At 47.3% G+C, this 26348-nt stretch overlaps 3 protein-coding genes across 6 annotated transcripts; all 3 read right to left on the reverse strand.

Annotated features, from left to right (window-relative positions):
- Nucleotides 1-924: 924 nt before the first annotated feature.
- On the reverse strand, nucleotides 925-5904 carry LOC135393845 (glycoprotein 3-alpha-L-fucosyltransferase A-like). 2 transcript variants are annotated; one of them, XM_064624154.1, is made up of 7 exons: nucleotides 5742-5903; nucleotides 5484-5626; nucleotides 5220-5422; nucleotides 4595-4883; nucleotides 3357-3543; nucleotides 1961-2115; nucleotides 925-1363 (listed from the first exon to the last, which is right to left on the reverse strand). In XM_064624154.1, the coding sequence occupies exons 2-7, from the start codon at nucleotides 5501-5503 to the stop codon at nucleotides 1012-1014; spliced, it is 1206 nt and encodes a 401-aa protein (XP_064480224.1). In that variant the 5' UTR covers nucleotides 5504-5626; nucleotides 5742-5903; the 3' UTR covers nucleotides 925-1011. The 2 variants fall into 2 exon arrangements, with proteins under 2 accessions (XP_064480224.1, XP_064480223.1); XM_064624153.1 differs by having other exon boundaries at nucleotides 5484-5904.
- Nucleotides 5905-7846: 1942 nt separating this feature from the next.
- LOC135393841 (glycoprotein 3-alpha-L-fucosyltransferase A-like) lies at nucleotides 7847-20437 on the reverse strand. 2 transcript variants are annotated; one of them, XM_064624149.1, is made up of 7 exons: nucleotides 20213-20437; nucleotides 12468-12727; nucleotides 11789-12003; nucleotides 9647-9923; nucleotides 9381-9567; nucleotides 9172-9326; nucleotides 7847-8497 (listed from the first exon to the last, which is right to left on the reverse strand). In XM_064624149.1, exons 1-7 carry the CDS (start codon nucleotides 20216-20218, stop codon nucleotides 7978-7980), a joined length of 1620 nt encoding a protein of 539 aa, XP_064480219.1. In that variant the 5' UTR covers nucleotides 20219-20437; the 3' UTR covers nucleotides 7847-7977. The 2 variants fall into 2 exon arrangements, with proteins under 2 accessions (XP_064480219.1, XP_064480220.1); XM_064624150.1 differs by lacking the exon at nucleotides 20213-20437 and adding an exon at nucleotides 13302-13419.
- Nucleotides 14547-25552, reverse strand: LOC135393844 (glycoprotein 3-alpha-L-fucosyltransferase A-like). Of its 2 annotated transcripts, none has more exons than XM_064624151.1 (7): nucleotides 21832-22025; nucleotides 19401-19660; nucleotides 18720-18934; nucleotides 17427-17706; nucleotides 17171-17357; nucleotides 16962-17116; nucleotides 14547-15035 (listed from the first exon to the last, which is right to left on the reverse strand). In XM_064624151.1, the coding sequence occupies exons 1-7, from the start codon at nucleotides 21925-21927 to the stop codon at nucleotides 14690-14692; spliced, it is 1539 nt and encodes a 512-aa protein (XP_064480221.1). In that variant the 5' UTR covers nucleotides 21928-22025; the 3' UTR covers nucleotides 14547-14689. The 2 variants fall into 2 exon arrangements, with proteins under 2 accessions (XP_064480221.1, XP_064480222.1); XM_064624152.1 differs by lacking the exons at nucleotides 14547-15035; nucleotides 16962-17116; nucleotides 17171-17357; ... (1 more) ...; nucleotides 18720-18934; nucleotides 19401-19660 and adding exons at nucleotides 22803-22957; nucleotides 23012-23198; nucleotides 23272-23551; ... (1 more) ...; nucleotides 25074-25297; nucleotides 25384-25552 and having other exon boundaries at nucleotides 21751-22206.
- Nucleotides 25553-26348: the final 796 nt, after the last annotated feature.

The raw sequence follows: 26348 nt of genomic DNA on the forward strand, positions 1-26348 counted from the left end.
CGAACGGGCGTTATGAACGTTCCGAGGACAGGCCAATGGACCGGAGGATAATGAAAGTTCCTCAGTACATGCTGTCAAGGTCAAACATACAATGTCCCAACGTCGCTACGTTCCACAAACATGATTCACCATTTCCTGAAAGAATAATTCGGGCGTTTACAGCCGAACGGTTGTGAGTTTGGACCAAGTCTCCGAGATGGAAACATCTTGCAGTTCCAAGAGAAGGCGTTCAGTCATAAAAGCCGGTGACAAGCGTGATATTTACCGTTGGAAACAGTCTCATCCGCGCGCGAAATGGTACTTTGAGGACCGGGTGGATGAGTCAAGTGTCAGACTTCCTGTCATCTCTTCTAAACAGGATAGACCCTGCAAAACGTATCGTGCAAAGCACAATTACGCAGTATTTTCAAAAATAAAACTTATTCAAATCAATTTCCCGTGTTTTTGTGAGGTATTTGTGCACTGCACTCCCCGGACCTCGATTTACGAATACCTCGATTTACGAACGATTTTCTGAGAAACGAAGGGTGTTCGTAAAGCGAGGTTTGACTGTAGTTAATTAGTTGATCTAAGGAACTATGGGGTGTTAAATGTGTTTCTTCTTCCCCCCTTCGTAAAGTCAGGCACCTGTGAACTTGCCTTCGACAAATTTGTACATTGAACCTTAATATATACCGGATCATAGCGTTCCTTAAAGCAAATGGACAACTTTGTGTATAGTATAATGTGAAGGAAGTTCGTTTGGTGCAGTGCACTATCAGCATACCTGTGCATTTTATGCACATTGAGGCTTCTTGATGAATATTGTGGAGAAACCTTGCGGCTCAAATTCAATGCATTGTAGTGTCAGGGAATGCTGGCCTCTTGTGTATTGCTTTCTAAAGACATCCTTATGTTCCGTGTATGGGATGAAGGTGCAACAAATGAAGCGTTTATATTTTAATACAGTGAGCAAGAATAAATTATAGACATCAGATAAACGAGTAGTGATAGCAACAGCTGAAGATGTTCTCAGTCTCTTGACGTAGTCACCAGCCACTTTTTGCTGTGCTTTGGTGTGCGGCATGTACCATGGTGCCACCACGTTCCAACATCCTCGTAGTAGTTAGAGCTCTGTGATGGTGGCCGTGGGGCGTGGAGTAATGCGCACAGACGACACCAAAAGAAGGTGTTGATGAACTCTCCAGTACCTTTCCAGACAAAGTATTCGCTGTAGAGGGTGCTGTTGCTGTCCAGTACTTTGAGATATCGCGCTAGGTCTTTAGGAGACTCAAAGTCATCCACGTGGATGTAAGAATGGAAGGGTGCTGCCTTTCGATATTCATCGGGGCTGGCACCCATCACTATGGGCACGACATTATGCCTGGAACAGTGGTCAAGAGGGGACAATGACACGATTGTTGTAATAAAAGTAGAATGTAATAGAAAGTAATGACATTCCGTGACAAGGAAAACTACACACAATGTTACGTTATTCTGAATTTTTGCGATGTCCGTAGTGGGATAGTAAATTTGAACAAGGAGTCCATTTGCACAGTGCGTGCTGCTGGTACACCCCTCAAATTCCCCCCCATTTTCAGACAACCGACTTTGTTTAGAACGAAAGGCCCACGAACCCTCTTCGTGGGCCCCATCCACTTCTATGCCCTACTCAGTAGACTAACATAGCCAGACATTTGAGGAGATGTACTATTACGACTTTACATGGAGGCTACCCCTCGTTGCCCTCTCCCAAATGCACTACAATACAGTACACAAAAGGTAAGATTTCAGGGGGGGGGGGCGGTTTGAACACCGAAACAACTACATGCACTGTCGGCGACAGAAATTAAGGGCACGTGTCACGACGTCCGCCCACCCCTCCCCTGAATCGCCCCTGAATGCGCACAATGGGTTTCCTCTTTCGAGGTACAGAGAACTATCGTGCAGATCTCATAGCCTGACTGGACTTGCAACGTACCATAGTGCATTATAAAACTTCTCCGTGATGTAATCCTTACAGTTGGCGTTCTCGAAGGATAGATAGAACTTATAGTCCCTGTCGAGCATTTGAAGGCATCGTTCTTGATCGTGTCTGTCGCATTTCAGGGGCCCACACTGTCCATAGATATCGACCTGGAAAACAGGCCACAGCTGAGGTATATACTGTCCTAGGCCACTCACACACAAGCTGTTCACACATTTTAGTGGCCCAAATGGCTGCTAAGTGACGTACAGTTGATGACTTACTATGGCATAACGCAGCCCCAATAGAGACGGGTAACTGCTATCATCCATTTCCGTGCGACTGTCAGTCACATTGCCCGGCAACAGAAAGGTCGGTGATGAAAGCACCGATATCACCAATACCAATGCACCAGTTTTCATATACAGTCAACCCTCGATTTATGAACCTTCGATTTATGAATTCCCTCGTTTTATGAACCTCGATATCCGAATAATGAACGGAATTTCTGGGAACCAACTAGGAGTTGCCCAGCGTTTTTGCCCTCAATTTATGAACGGATTGTTCCGAGGTTAACAGAAACCTTCAAAGGGATAATTCCGTGGTCTTACGAATGACGCCTGAACGGACAAACGTTTTGCAAGTATTGCCACCCTCGGTTCTTAACCCCTCGAAATCCAAACAACAAACGGGTTTTGGAACACTTGGTCGCACCTTGTGCGACCAAGTGTTCCTGACCTCAGTTGATGAATAAGGTGGTCGCTGTCACCCGGAGATTAATAAACGGAGATTAATAAACGGAGGTTAAAAATCCCGGAGGAAATCCGAGACCGGTCCAGTGCGAATGTGGTGACATCTCTTATTTCCAAGATTGACACAGCGGAAGGCATGGTCCAAAGCAAAATTAAACAATTTAGTATTGCATAATAAACTATGTGAATGCGCTAAAGTCTGTTCTTTGTGAGATTGATACAGCAAAAGGCATGGTCAAAAGCAAAATTACACAATATATGGCATTATAAACACAATCCCAACTCGGAAATACTGTTGCATTTGCTCGATAGTACTCAGTTAACTGAATTTTCGATTTATGAATCCCTCGATTTATGAACGATTTTTCGGGGAACCGAGGGTGTTCATAAATCGAGGGTTGACTGTATTAGCCGACCCTTCACTTGGCCAAAGCCGGTGCAAACAGCCCCCCCCCCCTTACCCCTCTTCCTGAGTCTGCCTAAAGGGACGCAAAAACAACTTTCGGGGAGCAAGAATACAGAGGAGGGGGGGGGATTTTCCACTTTACCCCCGGAAGCGAAAAGTATAGACGCCGGTACTGCACTTAGCGCTCGAATATGCAACGCGATCCTACCCATGATTCTTTGTTTGGCCACCAGCCTGTCTCTAAACTACTTGCCTGTACGTATTTTCCCAATTCCTTGGCATATTCGAGCCTCCAGTTCGACGCGAAACAGTTGGAGACGAACCAGGCCACCATCTTTTTCTTGCCTTTTGCGAAGTTCCTCCCCATAAGGGGTAACTGCTTCACCAGAGGATCGAAAAGGACGAACTTCGCGAAGGGTGTCACAATGACAGAGTCACTCCTGTAAAAGTGAAGCTCGCATGGGTACCGTAAAACAAAACTAAGTAATGCTTTTTGCGTTGACATTCGAACAAATAAATAAAACAAAAAATTATATTACCGATTTGGCGGCCGTTAGGAAGAAAAGTGCTTGTGCATGCAGTGAGGAGCTAACTAACAAAGGTATTTTCATTCACTTTTAAGTAGATGCTTTCAGGGAAATGCGAGGAGCAGAATTTGAGGCAGTCATTGTACAGGGTGTCTCAGTTAAATCCCCGGGCTAAATAATTCGCGAACGGGTGCACCAATCGACGAACTTTCTTTTTTACAAGTATCTGTCCGATACCATCTACAAGATCCGCACCGTGTGAAATAAAATTGAAATAAAAATTCAAACGAGTTTCGTAAAAAAATATAACTTCTAAAGCATGGCGCTGTCGGCATTAAAATGGGTACTACCCCTTTGTTCAGTGGACCTACAGAAAAATCTGTCACCGAAGCGGGTCATTTGTTGCACTAATTATTGGTTTCGGTTTTACGTATTTTTGTCGCGGGTGGTCGCCGTGAAGCGCAAAAGGACACTCTTCCACTCCCTTATCCACCAATGGATCACGTCCTTACACCTGCTTCACCTCGACTAGCCGATAGAGACGGTAGACGTGGTAGATTATAGAGATGGTCGTGGGCGTGGTATGAACACCGCTTTCCTCAGGGCTGAGACGCGCTTTGCTTCATTTTTGCAATGGGTACCTCAACGTGCGTGCGCGTTTCAGGATTTTAAAGAAACAGCGTCGAGTTAAGTAACGAAAACACCTAATTAAAATATATACGTTAATTAGCCACCTCACTGGACGAGCAACCTTATTCCTAATGGCTGCCAAGTCGGGTGGGTAAGCTAATGACAAAATTGAAAGTGTCCTAACGCATTTTTTGTGCAGTTAAAAAAGGTATCCCGATACAAAATACATCCGTAATCAGGATTCTATTGTCTTGGGGGTGCTGGGAAAATTCCAGCGTGGCATAGTATGTAGTTGAGTCAACATGAATGGCGGATGCTTGGCATTTGGGCTCACCTGTATGTTGCGGCCCAGTTGATGACACCTGGTGGGCCAGTGATAGCAGTATGCATAGGGTTTTCTAGCAGGTGGAGAATCCAAATCTGCTTCGGATCTGTTCTGGGGATGTCCGGCATGTAGTCCTTGAATACCATGGCGTCCACGTCCTTGCCCTGCATATTTTTCAAAGTCTCCTTTCTGAATACCTGGCATCTGTCCACTGGACATTTGCTCCTGGTGAACAGCTGCCGTCCTTGCTTGAAATCGTCCCAATCTCCGTGCAGCACAATGGTCTTCAGCTTGGATTCTGCAGTGAAATCACTGCTGTCAAGTTCTTGACGCGCCTATACTTGTGGACTTGCACAGCACGGGCGGTACCTTAACCACCCCTCAAAGCTCATAAAATGCAGGTCATGGACACAAGTTCTCTGGTCTACATATGACGACACTTGATTTTGTCTGAGGATCAACAACATAAAGTCCTAGCTGCGCTAACTGTGCCTAAAAGTGAACCCTCCTGCCATCATGCGCCATCTCTCCGAAACCCCCGTCTCTTCTGTAAAAACCAGATGCTCCTGGAACCATCTGAAATCGCTCTGCCCCAGAGCACACAAAGCGACGTGCATTAACCTAACCACCTTACCATTGGTATTCGGATGGGAATAAAGTGGCGGAAGGTACATCAGCTGATCCACGATGCGGTCGTCGCTGGACTCCCTAGGCCAGATGCTACGATTCCGAGATCTCACATTCGACGGCCTCACTTCGCCTCCCATCATAAACCAAGGCAGCATCAAGCCTTTCGAAAACCACAGGCTACCGTGTTTGTGGCCCACCAACGGATGCCTAGAAAACGTTTGTCTCTGAAGGTTGTCGAAAAATGTTTATTATATGCGGATCGTTATACCTGAACGCCTGCTGCTCCATGACCCGCTTGACGCGCTCCTGGTAGCTGAGCACTTCGTCACGCGTCACCTCGCTATCATTGGGCGGTGTTACATAGAGGAAGTCCAAATCGAGGTGATGGACCGGCCGCTGGCTCAGTTTCGCCTGAAGACAGACGAGCATGACGAAGGAGAACGATAGCGCGGTTAGAAATAAGTTACGGGGTAGCATTCCTCTGTTGCAGAAAAGGAGGATCAGCTTCACAAAGAACTCGAGGCACATTATTTCACGGAGTATCACTTTGTGCTTGAGGAAGAATGTCTAGCGAATGCCTCGAAAGGGACTATCTTCTTCTTCTGCTCTAATGAGTCACGTCACGTGCGACGTGGGACGATCACGTGCGTTTTGATCCACCACCTTCTTCTTCTTCCTTACACTCAGCTTCCTTCACTGCAAGCGGCGTGCCACTGCGGACTAAAAAACTCTTTTTTATATACAGTAAACCCTCGTTATTATGACCATGGTCGTTCCCGAAAATTTTGGTCATAATGCGGAATTGTCATATTAACCGGTGGGATTTGCAGAGGTTTCACTGCATTGTTCCCCAGGAGTATGGTCGTAAAGCGCGTGTGTCAGATTATCGGGGGTCATATTAACGAGGGTTCACTGTATTCTATTTTACTTTCGTATTATAAATGGCTGGAAACGGGTATGCGAGATCCCCATCGATGGATTTACTATCTCAAGAGAGATAGAATACACCCGAAAGCCCGATGAACGTTCACGTGTTCAAGAAGTTGCGTGGACTATACACCAGCTTGGATGCTGATGATGATGATTGATGATTGGGAGTTTAAGGGCGCATTGACAACAAAGATCATAATAGCTTGGATGCCCTTTTGTGAGCTTACTTTCTGCTTTAACAGCGCCAGCTGTATGGTGGTCGTCGGCATTCGCGCATGTCCGCACAACGACGACGACAAGGGGAAGAATCACAGGAGCGGCGTGAACGAAAACGACGACGACGACGAAGAAGAAGAAGAAGACACACGAGTGTTGTTAGTTGTACAATTTTACAGCGTGTACAATTTTAGTGTCGACTTTCTCGAGATCGCGTCGGATGTCCGCACAAAACTGTGACCGCATGTGCGCTCAGCGCTGGGAGTAAGGAGGAGAATCCCGCCCGTTGACAACCGCTATCGATGGAAAGTGAGATAGCTGAGTGAGCTATGGCAATGACTTTCAACTTCTATCACGAAAAGGCGAATACCGACAGGACTTCTGCGGACGAATTTTATCGACTGCATAAGCACTGCCAACGCACCATCACTACGCAGTGCGTGGAACAACTACACAAGCCCCAACTACACTGACACTCGCAGCCCTAAATGTACGCTCCGTACAGCTGCACGCAGAAGACGTTGCATACGACTATGTCCTCCGTGTAAGACATCACTTCCGTGTCTTTCCGAGACGTGGATGGAGACGGAGCGACCGATAAGAGTCGACGGCTTCAAGTGCTGCTGCGGGGCGCGTCGCAGTGTCAAGCGCAACCGGAGTTGCCATCTACCTGCGTGCCGGAGTAGTGGCTACACCACTTGACGTCACCCTTCCTTGAGACGCCGTCGGAGAAATTTGTGCCCTGCAGCGTCCCAGAGGGCTCGTGGTCGCTGTGTGTGGTCGCGCCGGAATGTACTCGCGTGTGTGTACTTGCGGCTTACCGCACGCACAAGCTTCTCGTCGTCGGAGACATCATGGACGTTTCACTGGCCAAGAACACCACTTTCCCCAAGCGATTTTCCGAACAACTGGACCTTCCGCTCTGTACCGACATCCGTCAACCCACAACTAGACATGGTGTTCCAGAACAGCCCCCTTGTACAGGACACCACTCACCTCGGGAACCATTTCACCGACCACAAGTCAATACTCACGTTTAAAGAAATTTGTCTACACATTTTCATCCGGCTTCATTTCGGCACACTCACAGCTGACGCTGAATTTCGCGTTACACGAGTCATAACCATCCTGCAATTTTTTAAACGTTGCATCTTATTTAAGCTCTGAGTAAGCAGTTTTTTCCAAATTTCAGCAACAAACTCTTGTGCGAAACCATCGGGAGAGAAAATTCGAAAACAAATGGTTCAAACACAAATGGTTCAGAAACAAAAAGGATGACAGTTGTTGCAAAATCTACAGTTGCTTGCTCAGCATTGAGTATGCAAAATGTTTCCTGGTAGGGAACAAGATTAGACAAAGCGTTCTCCCTTCAAGCTGTTTTCACTGCATTGCCGCAATGCATAACGCAGAAGCAAACGAGCAATTTGTAAGCCTGGTCTTTCGGGCTTGCTTGGTTCACACGTCGGAAAGACTAACGAATTGCAATTAAAATGAAGTCCATTTTATGATTCACCAGTTCAAACAACCCGTAGCGCAAGTCACACCACCACCAAACCAGTTCGCTGAACCACGCATGGAAAAGCTCCCACGAGCGGACAGCAAATGTACTTCCTCGTTCAAATTCCACATTCCAAATTCAGTTCCACGTAAATTGACGATATTGGATTTACGCCGTTCGTTTTTCTACAGTTTGTCCATTGGGCTACGGCACGAAACAAAAGCCATAAGCCATAGACTGAGAACAGTTGTACTAAGCAACGACCTATAGACAGTTCACCATGGTTTCCAATATGTGCATTGATCACACTGGTTCCGTGGTTCCCTGTGGTTCCGATGCATGCGTCTTTGTTCCACCATGAAAGAACGTCCTCGTACACGTGATGGCCATGAGGTGGACGGGGAGGAGAATGAAGCATAGCACACAGGCGACACCAGAAGTAAGTGTTGATGAACTCGCCGGTGCCTTTCCAAGCAAAATATTCGTTGTACAGGTTCGTGTTTCGCTCCAGATGTTTGAGGTACTCGGCCAAGTCCTTGGGTGTCGCGAAGTCGTCCACGTGGATGTAAGAGTGAAAAGGCGCCACCTTCTGGTAGTCCGTCCGACTGGCGCCCATCACTATGGGAATCACGTTATGACTGGAGAGTGGAAGGAAAATTAGCGTCCCATACCACAGCGGGGTATCCGTGTACCACGTCTAGTGCACCAGTAGCGTAGTGTACTCAGCCTGGACCTGAGAATGTCCCACTGCACGCTTTTTTGTCGCAATAAAATGCAGGACTCTGTACTCCCGCCCGACTGGTACAAAGCCAGGTTCTGGAGCATAATGCTATATTTTTAGCGTCCATGGGGTCTCAGACGTCAACACGACCAGGGTCACCAGTATTGTCCATAGGTTGGGCCACATGGGCGTACGAGGGGGAGGTCGCTTGTGGAAATTCCCTTCTCTACGCGTAGGTCGTCATGACCAATACTCAGGTGTCGTCATAATAATTTCAACCTTGCCCGTCAGATTCGCTGCATATCAGAGGTTTCGAGTGTCGTCATCATTCCATTATCTAGCGTCGATTTGGTTGAACGCTTTGCACACTTCCCCAAGGAACACTTCGTGCCCCCCCCCCCCCAAATTGGAAGGAGTCCTGCGAACGCCCACGAGCTGGGAACGTGCTGAATACCACGAAGACAGCGCTACTGACGAGTTCGGTACGACGCTATGCGGTGAAAACATAAGGCGTGCAATGCTACGACGGACCCCGTAACTTATTTCTGATACCTTTCTTGAAAGCATTAGGGACGCAACCGTAGGACCTACCGCAATGCATTGTAAAACTTCTCCGTGATATAATCTCTGCAGTTGGCGTTCTCAAAAGCCAAGTAGAACTTGTAATGTTCACTAAGCATTTGTAAACACTGCTCCGATTCAGTCCGTGGGCACTTGAGAGGACCACACGCTCCATAAATATCCACCTGAAAAAGCAGAAGGATGAGTGCATGAACTTGCTTGGCTAATGAAATGCGTGCCTGGATGTATTTTCGCAGTTCCAGAGCGTATTCCATTCTAGAATTGAGCGCTACGCAGTTGGACACAAACCAAGCCACTGCTTTGCTCTTGTTCTGGGCGAAGTTCCTGCCATTGAGGGGCAGTTTCTTCACCAATGGGTCGAATAACACGAATTTTTCGTACGGTGTTACGATGTCGGAGTCACGTCTGAAAGAAAGAAAGAAAAAAAAAAGTCGATGCTGTCGACGGTCACACAAGCACACCAACCGTTCGGTTCAAGTATCACCTGTATGTGGCGGTCCAGTTGATACATCCTTTCCCGCTAAGAATTGTGTTATGAAAGGGACTTTCAAGCATGTACAAGATCCAGATCTGCCCGGGATCTCTCCTGTAGGACGTGTAGACGTAATCTTTAAAAACAATGGCGTCGGCGGTCTCGTTGAGAACACCGCTCCTGTACACTCTGCACGTGTCCACCGGACATTTGTCGCGAACAAACAGGTCACGACCCTCTGCAAAATCGTCCCAAGAACCGTCCAGGACTATGGTCTTCAGACTCGTACCTGGAAAAGCGAGGACAGAAGACACCCTCAGAAGTGTTATTGCCAGACAGACAGAGAAACATTTGGAGGGTATATGTGCGGTGCATTTCTGCCTAAGAAACGAGCAGACAACCAAGCCATTGAAGCACTGCGTGGATACTCTGTGTTATTGATGAGAGTGCCTGAGCTCAATATCCGAGTAACTTGTTCAGCTATTTCGATGGGACCGGCCTCGATGGCTCAATTGGGAGCGTTTTCATCTACACTGTTAGAAAAATTTATACCTTTTGGGGTATAAACGGCTTGTCCCAGGGCGCATACCTTTTGAGGTATAAACGCTATACCTTCCTCAAGGTATACTATCTTTATACCTCCCTGAAGGTATATTATTTGCACCTCAGGGTATAAAGATATACCTCCTTGAGGGTATATGCTGAAGACCTTGGGGGTATAATTGAAGAAAACGGTAATATTCGATGTGTTTCAGCGTCATATCCGAGTAGCGGCTTCCCAGCGCAGCTTTCCACAAATATTGAAAAAAAAGGACCAAAGGAACGATAACAAAAAAAAGAAAAGAAAAAGAATACCTGGAGACTCTCGCGCACAAACTCACAAAGCATGGATGTGAATCGGAGAGGAAAGAAATTAAGTAACAATTAGCATTAAATTGGAAACCAAGAAGCAACAACAACAAATATTAGGAAAATATTTCCAGGAGCAGTTAGCATTTGCTGGAGAACAGATACATATATACAACACACCGCGGCTACACATGGTGGAGACCATCCTTCGCCCGGGAAGCAACTTAAGAAGTGAGGGCGTGTAAATTTATTTATTTTGGGATCAAACAATTGGATTCCAGATGTCACTACCCAATATAATTAGAATGCTACCGTATTACTTACTATGTTTTTAAATCAACTTATTGTTTAACTGAGATGATATAGTCGCCGTCACAAATTAATGTGATCCCAGATGTTGCGGAAGAAAAGGTATACAAAACACTGAAGGTATAATCGTAACATAGAAGTACTTTTTTATACCCTTAGCTGCCGCGGAAGGTATAGAATCAGAGATCTATACCTTACACATGGTTTAAACAGGGTATAGACAGTGGTGATGAGGTATAAATGTCGTACTCTAGACCTTATTTATACATTTTTTATACCTTTTATATACCTTTTCTTCTAACAGTGTACTGATCCTATGGCTGCGGGTTCGAGAACGGCCGAGGACGCCAGCAATTTGGTGGCAGGGTACGGGTTGCTTTGACACATTCATACTTTTGCCTCCGCGAGGGACGTTAAATACGATGTGCTGTGTGAACGTTAAGGAACCCCCAGGTGGGCAGAGTTAATGCACAGCCACTGTGGCGTCTCTCAAGATAACATGGTTAGGGGCGTGCATTTACTCAACCACTCACTTTGCCACAATCACCCGGACACTTTCCGAAGCACTGTGCAAAGCTCATCTATGAATACCCCTCCCCTTCTTAGCGGAGCAAACGCTTCAGGCTATGAAGCACTTTGTCCCCGCTTCATGCACGGACGTCGAGACGCCGTCATTCCGTGCCTCGAAGCACATTATTACAAGACTGTCATGTCCGTTCGCATGTCCCGGAATCCCTGAGCGCCAGCTGGCCTGCCAGTGGAGCTTGAACTGCAACTACCCCTTAGGAGGGTTGCGGTGAGAGGATGGGGGCCGTCCTTTTTGGCGGAGCGCATAGTTGGAGAAAGGGAAAACCAGTGTATAAACTGACGTCTTGGGGCCTATCGCTCAGCCCCCCCCCCTCCTGGTTCCGCTACTGGGGGAGATCACGCTAGGAAGCCCCCATGTGATGTCAGTTGTCACTATATCATCCCGCCATAACACAAAAAGCGCCATACCATTGCCTCTTTGACGAGTGATGTAATACGGTGGAAGATACATTAGTTGGTTCACGATACGGTCGCCACTGGAGTTGGAAGGCCAGATTGTCTGAGAACGGGAGCCCTTGCTTGAGGGAGACGGCCTAATCACTCCCGATCGCATGAACCAGGGTAGCTTCAGAGCATGGGACTTCCACGCACTATCATGTTCGTGGTCTAGGGCGGAATTGTTCCTACATAGTAAAGACAGCATGTATCACGTAAGGCCGTTCAAAATATCGAGGGACTACGCTGTGTCCCACGAAAAGCATTAGAAATGTAAAAGCACATTACTCGAAGTTACGTATTGATTACGGTCCCGCCCCACTGCCTTTCTACCAATGAGCAGAACTGCAGAAGCGCATGGGTGAAGGAGCATGCGATGTATTCTTGGGGCCGCGCAGTGGATCTGTTTTCATGCGCCCTCGGGGGCATTTACACACAACCGCTAAAACTGTTTCCAGACAGTTTCCTCACAATAACTGCAAGGACGTCAGACACGTTTAGCTATGGGCATGGAAGTCTCACCCCCTCTTAGCTATAAGGCAGATGTCCATAGAGCAGAACTGCAGGTGTAGCGAAATGCGAGAGGACGCTGGATTTTCCAACGAGTCTTCATTACACATAGGTTCGTTTGTGCAACATATCAGAATTTCACCTGAAGATCTGTCTTTCCATGATGCGTCTCACTCTGTCCTGGTAGCTTAGCTTCTGGTCGTCCCATTCCGCTCTGACACTTGGTTCCGTCTGGTTCCAGCTTTCTACATTGTAGAGGTAGATTGGCTGCTCGTTGAGATTGAAGTGAATAGAAATCAGCACGACGAAGGTGAGCGATAGAAAGCCGAAAATCAAGTTGCGACACGAGACCCTCCTGTCGCAGAAATGACAACATCTTCGCCGTAAGCGCCTGGATATCATCTGCAATAATGAAAGGCGATATATCACGGGTGAACAAGTGGTGAACAGGTATCTCGATAGGATGAAGACATCCGTTATTATCCAATGGGTGAAGGTGGCCACCTCTCCTTGGTGTTCAACAGAATAGAAAGGCACGCTTCAGATCGAACAATGCAAATGGCATTTCTGACCGTACGGCAGTACACAGAGTTCAGCTGCACTCATACATCTGCGATCGGATGCTCTTACACGTACACTACTCGCAATACACTTCTTCGTAATCTGAGAATCCGCTGATTCACGTGTTCGACTAAGATGATATTTTTGGCAATGTTCGAACAGTAGCCAAGCGGCAGTGAACAGAAGTCAGATATATCGGTCATCAACTGGCTATTGGCCAAATTCCAAATCAAGATTTGATCTTGGTCGAGATGAAGACGCCGTATATCCGAAAAGTATGGTTGCAACTAGTGTATCAACATGAGTTTCTAATTTACCATCACTGTAATCAGGGTCGATCTAGGAGGCTTCACCACGGTTACTTGGAAAAGTACACGATGTCACGAACACAGGATTAAGAAACCGATCCACACACCCTGGATGGTCTTGCGTTTGTGATGCCAAGAAGTATTTAGATCTTCAGTGAAGAAAGAACACAGCAACAGCCGTAAGCCACGTGTTGACTTCACGTGCAATTCTATCCTAATGGCACTTGGGCTGTGTGTGACCTGCAATTGTTGCCAGTGCACAAAGGACCTAAACAGATTTTGCGGTATCTGTCCACAGGAGCTGCCCTGCAGAGACTCGACAACCGACCCTTATTGAACTTATTACGTCTTATTAAACTAGTTTCAGTGGCGAGTAAGCAGTTGTCCTGTCTAATACTTCTCGTTTCCGTCTAGTGGGCCGCTTTTAGATATGTTGCCGTGTTATAAATCAACTTCCCTTAAAGACTGCAACACGCAAAATATAAATGGCGTCTGTGAACATCATGCGAAACTTCTCAAGAAGCCGCAAAGCTCCTATAGTTTCGGATTCTCCAAAAGTGCGTGACGTCTTCGAGAATTGGTGTCTCACCCCAATCAACAGCGTCAACGTCTTCCCCTCTTCACCCAACAGTAGAAATCTGCCAGCAGCCGTGGTGAGGTGGTGAGGAGATTGAAACCGACAATCGACGAGCAATGTTGCCAGACTGTGTGCTCCATGACGTCATACTTCTCAAAACTAGAACTTTTAGAACTTTAGAATTTTATGATACTTCGGCTTCTTTTGGAAAAAAAGACCTAATCTAAATTTCAGGAACCAACTCTTGCGTGAAACCATCGCCAGAGAAACTTACTGCCTTGATGATTCAAAAACTAAGGATGACAGTTGGAAAATCTACGGTCGCTTGCTCAGCATGGAGTACGCAGAATGTTTCCTGCAAATAGGGAGAGAGATCTGACAAAGCATTCCCCCTTGAAGCTTGTTTTCACTGCATCGCCGCAATGCATAACGCAGAAGCGAACGAGCAGTATTTAAGCCTGGTCTTTTGGGCTTACTTGGATTCACACGTGGGGAAAACTAATGCATTGCACTTCAAAATGAAGGCCACAAATATGCCCGTATCCCGTACCTGTCCATCATCTGCGTCACCAGTTTAAACATCAGACAGGGCAAGTCACAGAACACCAGACCATGCCCGCTAGAGAACACAAAACTAGTTCGCTGAACCACGCATGGAGAAGTTCCCAAAAGCGGACCGCAAATACTCGAATCTATGATATTGGGTTTTCGCAGTTACGTACCGTCCGTACGTCCGTCCGTTTGAGTATACGGTACGAAAGAAAAGCATAAGCCATCGTGCTAACCGAAACAAACTTATTTAGTATCCAACAAACACAATAGATTGAGAACAGTTGTACTAATGAAAACGTAGCAGCGACCCATAAACGGTTGACCATGCGCTCCCTTTACAGTAATAATCTCTAATATGTGCATTGGTCACAGTGGTGCGAACATCCACAGTCCCTTCTGCCGATTTCCGACGCATGCGTCTTTGTGCCACCATGAAAGAACGTCCTCGTACACGTGATGGCCATGAGGTGGACGGGGAGGAGAATGAAGCATAGCACACAGGCGACACCAGAAGTAAGTGTTGATGAACTCGCCGGTGCCTTTCCAAGCAAAATATTCGTTGTACAGGTCGATGTTTCGGTCCAGATGCTTGAGGTACTCGGCCAAGTCCTTGGGTGTCGCGAAGTCGTCCACGTGGATATAAGAGTGAAAAGGCGCCACCTTCTGGTAGTCCGTCCGACTGGCGCCCATCACTATGGGCACCACGTTGTGACTGGAGAGTGGAAGGAAAATTAGCGTCCCATACCACAGCGGGCTATCGGTGTACCACGTGTAGTGCACCAGAAGTGTAGTGCACTTAACCTGAACCTGAGAATGACCCACCGCACGCCTTTTTGTCGCAATAAAAAGCAGAAGACGAGAGATCCTTTCGTTACAACTAGGGTTCCGCGATTTCGGTTTTAATCGAAAAACACCGAAAGACATACGCCGGGTAAATTTCCTCTCATTCTGTTTTAATTGAAAAACACCGAATACACAGGGACATGACAGACACAAATTGCTGCATATGCCCCAGCAACTTGCTGAAGCCGATCTGAAAACCATACAGAAATGTGATGGTTGTGAAAAATTTTGAGTTTACTTTTTCGTTAGTCGTAAAACGCCACCGCAGCGAACAACGCCATGTTGGACGACCGTCGTCCGGAAATTACACTGCGATTTCTATTCGCCGATAACTGTCAGGTGAACCATGTACACGCCAGGAAAAACATCGAAAAACGCCGATTTCGTGAAAATCAATAAACATCGAAAAACATATACGCCGAATCCGTCCAAAAATAAAAACCAATAACGCGGAATCCTAGTTATAACTCAAGGACTCTGTACTCATGGCCCGACTGGTACAAAGCCAGGTTCTGGAGCATAAAGCACCAAGCAGACGTCACCCCGACCAGGGTCACCAGTATCGTCCACAGGTTGGGTCACGTGGACGTACGAGAGGGAGGTAACTTGGTGAGGTTGCCTTCTTTACACACAGGTCGTCATGACCTATACTCAAGTGTCGTGATACTAATAAATTGAACAGTACCCGTCAGGTTTAAAGTGTCGTCATTCTAGTGTCTATTTGGTGTTTTATTTTACAATAATGTTAGTCCTCGTCAGGACTGTCACTGGGGGAATGGGTATGCTGCGGGTTCAAGCAAAAAATAGCTTAAAGCAAACAAATACACAACGAAAGAAATATCACAGCGCCACACAAGATCATACTCGAGATAATGTGTCAAGGGCACTAGATAACAAACTGGAAAAAGCAACTTGTTAAAAGGTCATTAAGTGTCATAGCTATTTCTGTGGGTTCAGTCAGTAGCGTATCATTGGAACGTAGCTTCTCAATGGGTCTACGTACTTCTTGGAAGTGACTCCAGAACTTTCTGGGGTTTGACTTCAAAAACCCTTGCGACGTTAAGTATAATATACGTGTTTCGCCTCAGATAATTTGAACTTTCCCTTGTGGTGTTCAACTTACCTGAATTACGAGCACGCCGATAGCGATGTAACCGTACTTTCAAGTGAATGATCTCCCGGGTTACCCAGGGGTTCCGGTTATTCACGGCTTTAACTTTGTCGGGAATAAACCCATTCATGCAATAACGGACACAAGATTTAAATTTCCTCCATATGTCATTTACAGTTAAAGCATCGACACAACACAATAACTCCTTAAGAATATCATCCATGTACAAGGGGACACTTATCGTTAGCAGCATTGAAGTTTTTAACTTGAAGTTATGTTCGCGCGTTGTCGTTCTCTCAAAAGCGTTGAGATAATATTTCAGAAAAACTGCTCTGTGATCGGACAAGCGCTCTATGACAGTGACATCGCTGTCTTGCGTAGAATTCGAAATGGACACAAGGTCAAGTACCGATTTCGAGCTTCTGGTAAGTTCGTGTATACCTTCTGGAAAGCCATTTGTAACAAATATTCTGAGACCTGATGGTCGGAGCCAAACACTTGAGCTTAACCCAGTCAATATTAGGTAAATTGGAAATCCAGCACCATAACCTTGTGGTGCGGTTTCACATGCTTAGCCATGTACTCATGCACATCGAATAAGAATGAAGTGTCTGAATCTTAGGACGGTAAATTACTATAAGGGACCTTTCTTGAAAGCATTAGGGACGCAACCGTAGGACCTACCGCAATGCATTGTAAAACTTCTCCGTGATATAATCTCTGCAGTTGGCGTTCTCAAAAGCCAAGTAGAACTTGTAATGTTCACTCAGCATTTTTAAACACTGCTCCGACTGATTCCGTGGACACTTGAGAGGACCGCACGCTCCGTAAATATCCACCTGAAAAAGCAGAAGGATGAGTGCATGAACTTGCTTGGCTAATGAAATGCGTGCCTGGATGTATTTTCGCAGTTCCTGAGCGTATTCCATTCTAGAGTTGAGCGCTACGCAGTTGGACACAAACCAAGCCACTGCTTTGCTCTTGTTCTGGGCGAAGTTCCTGCCATTGAGGGGCAGTTTCTTCACGAATGGATCGAATAACACGAATTTTTCGTACGGTGTTACGATCTCCGAGTCTCGTCTGCAAGAAAAGAAGAAAAAAAAAGATGTCGTCGACGATCACACAGACACCGTTCGATTCAAGTATCACCTGTAAGTAGCGGTCCAGTTGATACAAGCTTTCCCTCTAACAGCTGGGGTATGATAGGGATTTTCCAGCATGTACAAGATCCAGATCTGTCGCGGATCTGTCCTATCTGAGGAAGCGTTGATGTAATCTTTAAAAACGATGGCGTCGACTGTCTCGTTGGGAATACCGCTCCTGTACACTCTGCACGTGTCCACCGGGCATTTGTCGCGAATAAAAAGGCGACGACCCTCTGCAAAGTCGTCCCAAGAACCGTCCAGGACTATGGTCTTCAGTCTTGTACCTGGAAAAGAGAGGATACAAGACACCCTCAGAAGTGTTATTGCTAGATAGACAAAGAACAACTTTGAGGGTATAGGTGCGGTGCATTTCTACCTAAGAAACGAGCAGAGTGTGCTAGACAACCAAGCCACTGAAGCACTGTGTGGATACTCTGTGTTATTGCTGAGTGTGCTTGACCTCAATATCGGAGTAACTTGTCCAGCTCCTTCGATGGGACCTGCCTCGGTGGCTCAGTTGGTAGCGTGTTCATCTACTGATCCTAAGGATGCGGGCCAAGACTGCGGGAAAAGACTCCCAAAGGACGCCAGCAACTTGATGCAGGGTACAAGTTGTTTTGACAGTTTCACACTTTTGCCTTCGCGAGGGACGTTAAATACGTGTGCCGTCTGTGACTTCAGCGAACGTTAAAGAACCCCCGGAGGCCAGAATTAATCCACAGACCAACCACTGTGGCGTCTCTCCATGATTACATGGTTAGGGACGTGCATTTACTCAGCCACTCTCTTTGCCGCAGTAAGCACCACAATCCTCCCGGACACTTTTCGAAGCACTGTACAAAGTTCATCTCAGAATGCCCCCCCTCCCTCTTCCTTCTTCCCGGCGAAGCACTTTATCCCCGCTTCGTGCACGGACGTCGAGACGTCGTCATTCCGTGCTTCGAATCGAAACACATTATTACAAGATTGTCATGTCCATTCGCATGAAGCATGCGATTTTTCAGAGAGTCCTTGATCCCTGAGTGCCAGCTGGCCTGCCACTGCCCCCCAGGAGAGTTACGGTAGGGGGGAGGGGGCAAGTACAGGCCCTCAGTTTGGGGGGCGTTCTTTTTTTCGGAGTGCGTAGCTGGAGAGAGGGATAACCAATGTATAAAATGACGTCTTGGGGGGATCGCTCAACCCCCCCCCCCCGGGATCCGCTATTGGGGAGGGGGGAAGGTCAGGCTACCAAGCCCCCACTTGATCGGCGTGTCAGTTGCCAATATATCGGCCCGCGAGAACACAAAAAGCGCCATACCATTGCCTCTTTGACGAGTGGTGTAATATGGTGGGAGATACATGAGTTGGTTCACGATACGGTCGTCAATGTAGCTGGAAGGCCAGATCCTCCGAGAACGGGAGCCCTTGCTTGAGGGAGACGGCCTAATCACTCCCGATCGCATGAACCAGGGCAGCTTCAGAGCATGCGACTTCCACGCACTATCATGTTCGTGGTCTAGGGCGGAATTGTTCCTACATAGTATAGACAGCATGTGTCACGTAAGGCCGTTTAGAAATATCGAGGGACGTACTCCACCGTGTCCCACGAAAAGAGTTACAAATCTTAAAGCATATTACTCGAAGTTGCGTATTTATTACGGTCCCGTCCCACTGCCTTTCTATCAGGAGCATGGGTGAAGGAGCATGCGGTGTATTCTTGGGGCCGCGCAGTGGACCTGCTTTCATGCGCCCTAGGGACATTTACACACAACCGCTAAAACTGTACCCAGCCAGTTTCCTCATAACTGGAAGGGCGTCAGATCAGAAAGTCATCTCAGAAGACGCGGTGCATATTCAGTTATGGTCTCACCCCCTCTTAGCTATAGAGCCAGCTGTCCATAGCAGAACTGCAGGTGTAGCGAAATGCGAGAGGACGCTGAGCTTTCGAACGAGTTTTCATTACATATAGGTTCGTTTGTGCAATGCATCAGAATTTCACCTGAAGATCTGTCTTTCCATGATGCGTCTCACTCTGTCCTGGTAGCTTAGCTCCTGGTCGTCCCATTCCGCTCTGACATTTGGTTCCGTCTGGTTCCAGCTTTCTACATTGTAGAGGTAGATTGGCTGGTCGTTGAGATTGAAGTGAATAGAAATCAGCACGACGAAGGTGAGCGATAGAAAGCCGAAAATCAAGTTGCGACACGAGACCCTCCTGTCGCAGAAATGACAACATCTTCGCCGTAAGCGTCTGGATATCATCTGCAATAATGAAAGGCGACACGGGTGATCAAGTATCTCGACAGGACGACGACATCCGTTATTATCTAGTGGGTGAAGGTGGCCACCTCTCCTTGCCGTTCAATAGAATAAAAAGGCACGCGCCAGATCGAACAATGCAAATGCGACATAATATCACGCTACCAACGCTTGTGGGAAGCATAGAGCTAGTCCTCGTTTCAATTGGTCATCCAGCTTCATGGCTGTGGCCTGTCGTGTACGGGCACCCCCTGACCGTACTGCAGTACACAGGGTTCAGCCCCGCTCATACATATCCGATCGGATGCTCTTACACGTACACTACTCGCAATACACTTCTTCGTAATCTGAGAATCCGCTGATTCACGTGTTCGACTAAGATGATATTTTTGCAATGTTCGAACAGTAGCCAAGCGGCAGTGAACAGAAGTCGGATATATCGGTCATCAATTGGCTATTGGCAAAATTCCAAATCAAGATTTGGTCGAGATGAAGATGCCGTATACCCGAAAGGTATGGTTGCAACTAGTGCATCAACGTGAATTTCTAATTTACCATCATTGTAATCAGGGTCGATCCAGGACAGAGACCTAGAGGATTCACCACGGTTACTTGAAAAAGTACACGATGTCACGAACAGAGGATTAAGAAACTGATCCACACACCCTGGATGGTCTTGCGTTTGTGATACCAAGAAGCGTGTGAAGTGATCTTCAGTGAAGAAAGAACACAGCAGCAGCCGTAAGCCACGTGTTGACTTCACGTGCAATTCTATCCTAATGGCACTTGGGCTGTGTGTGACGTGCAATTGTTGCCAGTGTAGTCTCTCTCACAAACCGCACAAAGAACCTAAACAGATTTTGCCGTACCTCTCCACACGAGCTGTCCTGCAGAGGCTCGACAACCGACCCTTATTAAACTTATTACGTCTTATTAAAGTTGTTTCAGTGGCGAGTAAGCAGTTGTCTTGTCAAATACTTTTCTTCTCCGTCTAGTGTGCCGGTGTTAGAGATGTTGTCGTGTTGTAAATCAACCTGGCTTAAAGACTACAACAAGCAAAATATAAATGCCATCTGTGTGTTCACAAACGGCGAATTTTCTTAAGAAGCCGGAGAGGTCTTATAGTTTTGGATTCTCCACAAGTACGTGACGTCATCTACAATTGCTGTCCCACGCCGAGAAACAGCATTCAGCGTCTTCGGCTCTTCACGCAACCTTGGAAATCTGCCAGCAGCTGTGGTGGGAGGTGAGGATACCTTCCAGGAGCAATGTTGCAAGGGTTGCCAGACGCATCGCAGATTGTGTGCCTTATGGTGGTGGTACTTCTCAAAACTAGAAATTAATTCTATGATACTTCAGCTTCGCATAGACAAAGAATATTTAGGGAGAAAAGACCTAATCTAAATTTCAGCAACGAACTCTCGCATGAAACCATTGCGAGAGAAAATTACTGTCTTGATGATTCAAAAACAAAGGATTACAATTGCAAAATCTACGGTCGCTTACTTAGCATTGAGTACGCAGAATGTTTCCTGCAAATAGGGAGAGCGATCTGACAAAGCATTCTCCCTTGAAGCTTGTTTTCACTGCATTGCCGCAATGCATAACGCAGAAGCGAACGAGCAATCTGTAAATCTGGTCTTTCGGGCTTGCTTGGATTCACTCGGATGCAAGTTTAATGCATTGCCACACATATGCTTGTGCCACGTATATCACAAGTCTCATTTCCTGCGTCACCAGTTCAAACATCCCCTAGCGCAAGTCACCAGTGGCGTAGGCAGAAAAATATTTCGGAGCGGCGTTCAAGGGGGTGGGAAGAGGATTCCCCTCGTTTCCCCCTCAGATGCACCAACAAAGGTATATATGATTTCAGGGGGGGCTGAATCCGGGGGGGGGGGGTAACTCACACACCACCAACCACGCCCACTAGAGAAGAGAAAACTGGGTCGTTGAACCACGCCTGGACCCGCGAGTGGACAGCAAATACTGGAATTCAGTTCAGTTATATCTATGATATTGGATTTTTGCAGTTACATACCGTTCGTCCGTTTGAACGAGTGACTATACGAAACAAAAGCCATAAGCCATCGTGCTGACCGAAACAAACTCATAGTATTCAATAAACACAATAGACTGAGGACAGTTGTACTAATGAAAACGAAGCAACAACCCACAAGCAGTTGACCATGCGGTCCCTGTGCGATCACAGTGGTGCGAACATCCACAGTCTTTTGTGCCGGTTTCCGACGCATGCGTCTTTGTGCCACCATGAAGAAACGTCCTCGTACACGTGATGCCCATGAGGTGGACGGGGAGGAGAATGAAGCATAGCACACAGGCGACACCAGAAGTAAGTGTTGATGAACTCGCCGGTGCCTTTCCAAGCAAAATATTCGTTGTACAGGTTTGTGTTTCGGTCCAGATGTTTGAGGTACTCGGCCAAGTCCTTGGGTGTCGCGAAGTCGTCCACGTGGATGTAAGAGTGAAAAGGCGCCACCTTCTGGTAGTCCGTCCTACTGGCGCCCATCACTATGGGCAGCACGTTATGACTGGAGAGTGGAAGAAAAATTAGCGTCCCATACCACAGCGGGGTATCGGTGTACCCCGTGTATTGCACCAGTAGTGTAGTGTACTTAGCCTGAACCTGAAGATTTCCCACTGCACGCTTTTTTGTCGCAATAAAAAGCAGGGCTCTGTACTCCTGCAGACTAGTACAATGCCAGGTTCTGGAGCATAATGCTATATTTTTAAGAGTTGAGAGAGTCTCAGAAGTCAGCACGACCAGGGTCAGCATCGTCCACAGGTTAGGTCACGTGGGCGTACGACAGCGAGGCCACTTGTGGAGAACACCTTTACACACAGGTCGTCATGATCTATGCTGAAGTGTCGTCATTCTAGCCCCCCCCCCCCCAATTCATGCCCCCTTCCGCAAGGAACTCTTCGTACCCCCGTACCCCCAATTCGAAAAAGTACCAGCAACACCCATGAGCTGACAACGTGCTGAATACCATAAAGGCAGCGTTACTGACGAGTTCGTTACGGCGCATTGCGGTGAAATCAATAGCCGGGCAATGCTACGACGGACCCCGTAACTTATTTCGGATACCTTTCTTGAAAGCATTAGGGCCGCAACCGCAGGACCTACCGCAATGCATTGTAAAACTTCTCCGTGATATAATCTCTGCAGTTGGTGTTCTCAAAAGCCAAGTAGAACTTGTAATGTTCACTGAGCATTTGTAAACACTGCTCCGACTGATTCCGTGGGCACTTGAGAGGGCCGCACCTTCCATAGATATCCACCTGAAAAAGCAGAGATATGAGTGCACGAACTTGCTTAGCTACTGAAATGCGTGCCTGGATGTATTTTCGCAGTTCCTGAGCGTATTCCAACCTCGAGTTGTCCGCTCGGCAGTTGGACACAAACCAAGCCACTGATTTGCTCTTGTTCTGGGCGAAGTTCCTGCCATTGAGGGGCAGTTTCTTCACGAATGGATCGAATAACACGAATTTTTCGTATGGTGTTACGATCTCCGAGTCTCGCCTGCAAGAAAAAAAAAAAAAAAAAAGTCGTCGACAATCAGACACACACAACAACCGTTTGATTCAATTATCACCTATAAGTAGCGGTCCAGTTGATACATCCTTCCCCTCCAACAACTGGGCTATGGTAGGGATTTTCCAGCATGTACAAGATCCAGATCTGCCGCGGATCTGTCCTGTCTGAGGAAGCGTGGATGTAATCTTTAAAAACGATGGCGTCGACGGTCTCGTTGAGAAGACCGCTCCTGTACACTCTGCACGTGTCCACTGGACATTTGTCGCGAACAAACAGGTGACGACCCTCTGCAAAGTCGTCCCAAGATCCGTGCAGGACTATGGTTTTCAGCCTTGTACCTGGAAAAGCGAGGATACAAGACACCCTCAGAAGTGTTATTGCTAGATAGACAAAGAACAACTTGGAGGGTATATAGGTGCGGTGCATTTCTGCCTAAGAAACGAGCAGAGTATGCTGGACAACCAAGCCACTGAAGCACTGTGTGGATACTGTGTGTTATTGCTGAGAGTGCTTGACCTCAATATCGGAGTAACTTGTTCAGCTCCTTCGATGGGACCGGCCTCGATGGCTCCGTTGGTAGCATGTTCACCTACTGATCCTAAGGATGAGGATTCGAGTACGGCTGAGGACGCCAGCAATTTAGTGGCAGCTGGTACAGGTTGCTTTGACACTGACACTTTCACACTTTTGCGTCCGCGAGAGACGTTAAATATAATGTGCCGTGTGTTAAGACTTCAGCGAACGTTAAAGAACCCCAAGTTGGTAAACATGAGTCTGCAGACAGACCACTGTTGACGTCGTTCATGATTACATGGTTAGGGGCGCGCATTTACTCAGCCACTCACTTTGCCGCAGTAAGCACCACAATCCTTCCGGACACTTTCCGGAGCACTGCACAAATGTCATCTAAGAATGCCACCCTCCCCCCCTTCCCGGTAGAAACGCTTCAGGCTATGAAGCACTTTGCCCCCGCTTCATGCACAGACATGAAGCCGAATTCCGTGCCCCGAGGCACATTATTACAAGATTGCGATTTTTCGGAGAGTCCCTGATGGCAACATTCACCTTGAGTGTCAGCCCCCCCTCCCCCGCCATCCCCTAGGAGAGTTGCCGTGTGTGTGGGGTGGATCCAGATATAGGTTGTCAATATATCTGCCCGCCAGAACACAAAAAGCGCCATACCGTTGCCTGTTTGATGAGTGGTGTAATACGGTGGAAGATACATGAGCTGGTTCACGATACGGTCGCCACTGGAGTTGGAAGGCCAGATTCTCTGAGAACGGGAGACCGTGCTTGAGGGAGACGGTCTAATCACTCCCGATCGCATGAACCAGGGCAGCTTCAGAGCTTGTGACTTCCACGCGCTATCATGTTCGTGGTCTAGGGCGGAATTGTTCCTACATAGTATAGACAGTATGTGTCACGTGATGCCGTTCAAACTATCGAGGGACCCACAAAAAGAGTTACAAACGTTAAAACACACTACACGAAGTTACGTATTTATTACGGTACCGCCCCACTGCCTTTCTGCCAAGGAGCAGAACTGCAGAAGCGCATGGGTGAAGGAGCATGCGATGTATTCTAGGGGCCGCGCAGTGGACCTGTTGCCATGCGCCCTCGGGACATTTACACACAACCGCTAAAATTGCTTCCAGTCACTTTCCTCATATTGACTGGAAGAACTTCAGATCAGGAAGTCATTTCAGGTATGAGGAGGTCTCTACGGAGGTTTCACCGCCTCTAAGCTATAGGCAGCAGCAGATAGCACAACTGCAGCTGTAGCGAAACGCGAGAGGACGCTGGACTTTCTAACCAGTTTACATTACACAAGTTCGTTTGTGCTATGAATCAGAATTTCACCTGAAGATCTGTCTTTCCATGATGCGTCTCACCCTGTCTTCGTAGCTTAGCTCCTGGTTCCAGCTTTCTACATTGTGGAGGTGGATTGGCTGGTCGTTGAGATTGAAGTGAATACAAATCAGCACGACGAAGGTGAGCGATAGAAAGCCGAAAATGAAGGTGCGACACAAGACCCTCCTGTCGCAGAAATGGCAACAACTTCGCTGTAAACGTCTGTATATCATCTGCAATAATGTAAGGCGATATCTCAGGGCACAACATGGTGATCAGCTCCACCCGTACATCTGCGATTGGATGTTCTTATACATACACTACTTGCAAGGTCGATCCCAGGCAGAGACCTAGACGACACACCACGCTTACTTGGAAACGTACACGATGTCACGAAGCAGCCGGGGCACACACCCTGGATGGTCTGCCTATGTGGTATCAAGTTATAGTTACGTCTTTAGTGAAATGAGAACACGGCAATAGCCACGTTCTTCTTCTTCTTCTTCTACCAATGAGATAATGGCCGTGAGCCACGTTCTGACGTTCACGTCTAGTACACGTGCTACTCTTCTTCTGCTTCCTCCTCGTCCATTGGCCCTGATCCGCAAACGGAGATCGTGACGTACACATTCCTCCAGGGCGTCAGTCTTGACGTTGCTCACCTCTGTGAGCCCTTTCACCATCACAAGCACCACCACACTACCAGCTCACCAGCTCCTGTGGCTCAGTGGTTAGCATGCTGGCCATGAGAGAACTGGTGTTCTGAGGCTGGAACAACATAGAAAGGACAAATACATACAAAGCCTCAAATTGCCGAAGAAATTAACGATGAAAGATGAAAGCCACTGAAAAGGTTAGTCAGCTGTGGGACTCGAACCCACATGAGTATGAGTATGAGCGAGCAAAAATGTAAGAGTGAAAGGAGGATGAGTGAGAGACAGTGGGTGGTTTGTCCCTTCAGATGACGCGCCCTTGGAAGTCGGTGGGGAGGTGTGTTAGCTTAGCTCAGTTGGTAGAGCCCTGGACAAGAAGACACGCGTCCAGAAGATGTCGGTTCGAGTCCTACAGCTGGCTAACCTTTTCAGTGTCTTTCATCTCTCATCGTTAATGCTGGCCGTGTCACGTCATCACTGGGAGGTACCCGGGTTCGAATTCCGGTACCGGCTGTGCTGTCTGGGGTTCTTCCTGGGTTTCCTCAGACGCTTTCAGACATATGCAGGCACAGTTCCCTTAGAAGTCGGCCCAGGACGCATATTTCCCCAGGGCGTCAGTGGTGACGTTGCC

The sequence above is a fragment of the Ornithodoros turicata genome, chromosome 5, assembly GCF_037126465.1.
Source record: "Ornithodoros turicata isolate Travis chromosome 5, ASM3712646v1, whole genome shotgun sequence".
In the NCBI taxonomy this organism is placed as follows: Eukaryota; Metazoa; Arthropoda; class Arachnida; order Ixodida; family Argasidae; genus Ornithodoros; species Ornithodoros turicata.

What these genes read in the sequence shown, in the direction of transcription:
- LOC135393845 (XM_064624153.1), bottom strand. Translation starts at nt 5,743, where the DNA reads ATGTGCCTCGAGTTCTTTGTGAAGCTGATCCTCCTTTTCTGCAACAGA. An exon ending in TTCCCATCCGAATACCAATG is followed by an intron (nt 4,884 to 5,219) that starts GTAAGGTGGTTA and finishes ATTTCACTGCAG; the next exon opens with AATCCAAGCTGAAGACCATT. An exon ending in AAGTTTTATAATGCACTATG is followed by an intron (nt 1,364 to 1,960) that starts GTACGTTGCAAG and finishes CCACTGTTCCAG; the next exon opens with GCATAATGTCGTGCCCATAG.
- LOC135393841 (XM_064624149.1), bottom strand. An exon ending in CACTCGTCAAAGAGGCAATG is followed by an intron (nt 9,924 to 11,788) that starts GTATGGCGCTTT and finishes TCGCTTTTCCAG; the next exon opens with GTACGAGTCTGAAGACCATA. An exon ending in AACTGCGAAAATACATCCAG is followed by an intron (nt 9,327 to 9,380) that starts GCACGCATTTCA and finishes CTGCTTTTTCAG; the next exon opens with GTGGATATTTATGGAGCGTG.
- LOC135393844 (XM_064624151.1), bottom strand. Translation starts at nt 21,927, where the DNA reads ATGGTGGCACAAAGACGCATGCGTCGGAAACCGGCACAAAAGACTGTG. An exon ending in CACTCGTCAAAGAGGCAATG is followed by an intron (nt 17,707 to 18,719) that starts GTATGGCGCTTT and finishes TCTCTTTTCCAG; the next exon opens with GTACAAGACTGAAGACCATA. An exon ending in AACTGCGAAAATACATCCAG is followed by an intron (nt 17,117 to 17,170) that starts GCACGCATTTCA and finishes CTGCTTTTTCAG; the next exon opens with GTGGATATTTACGGAGCGTG.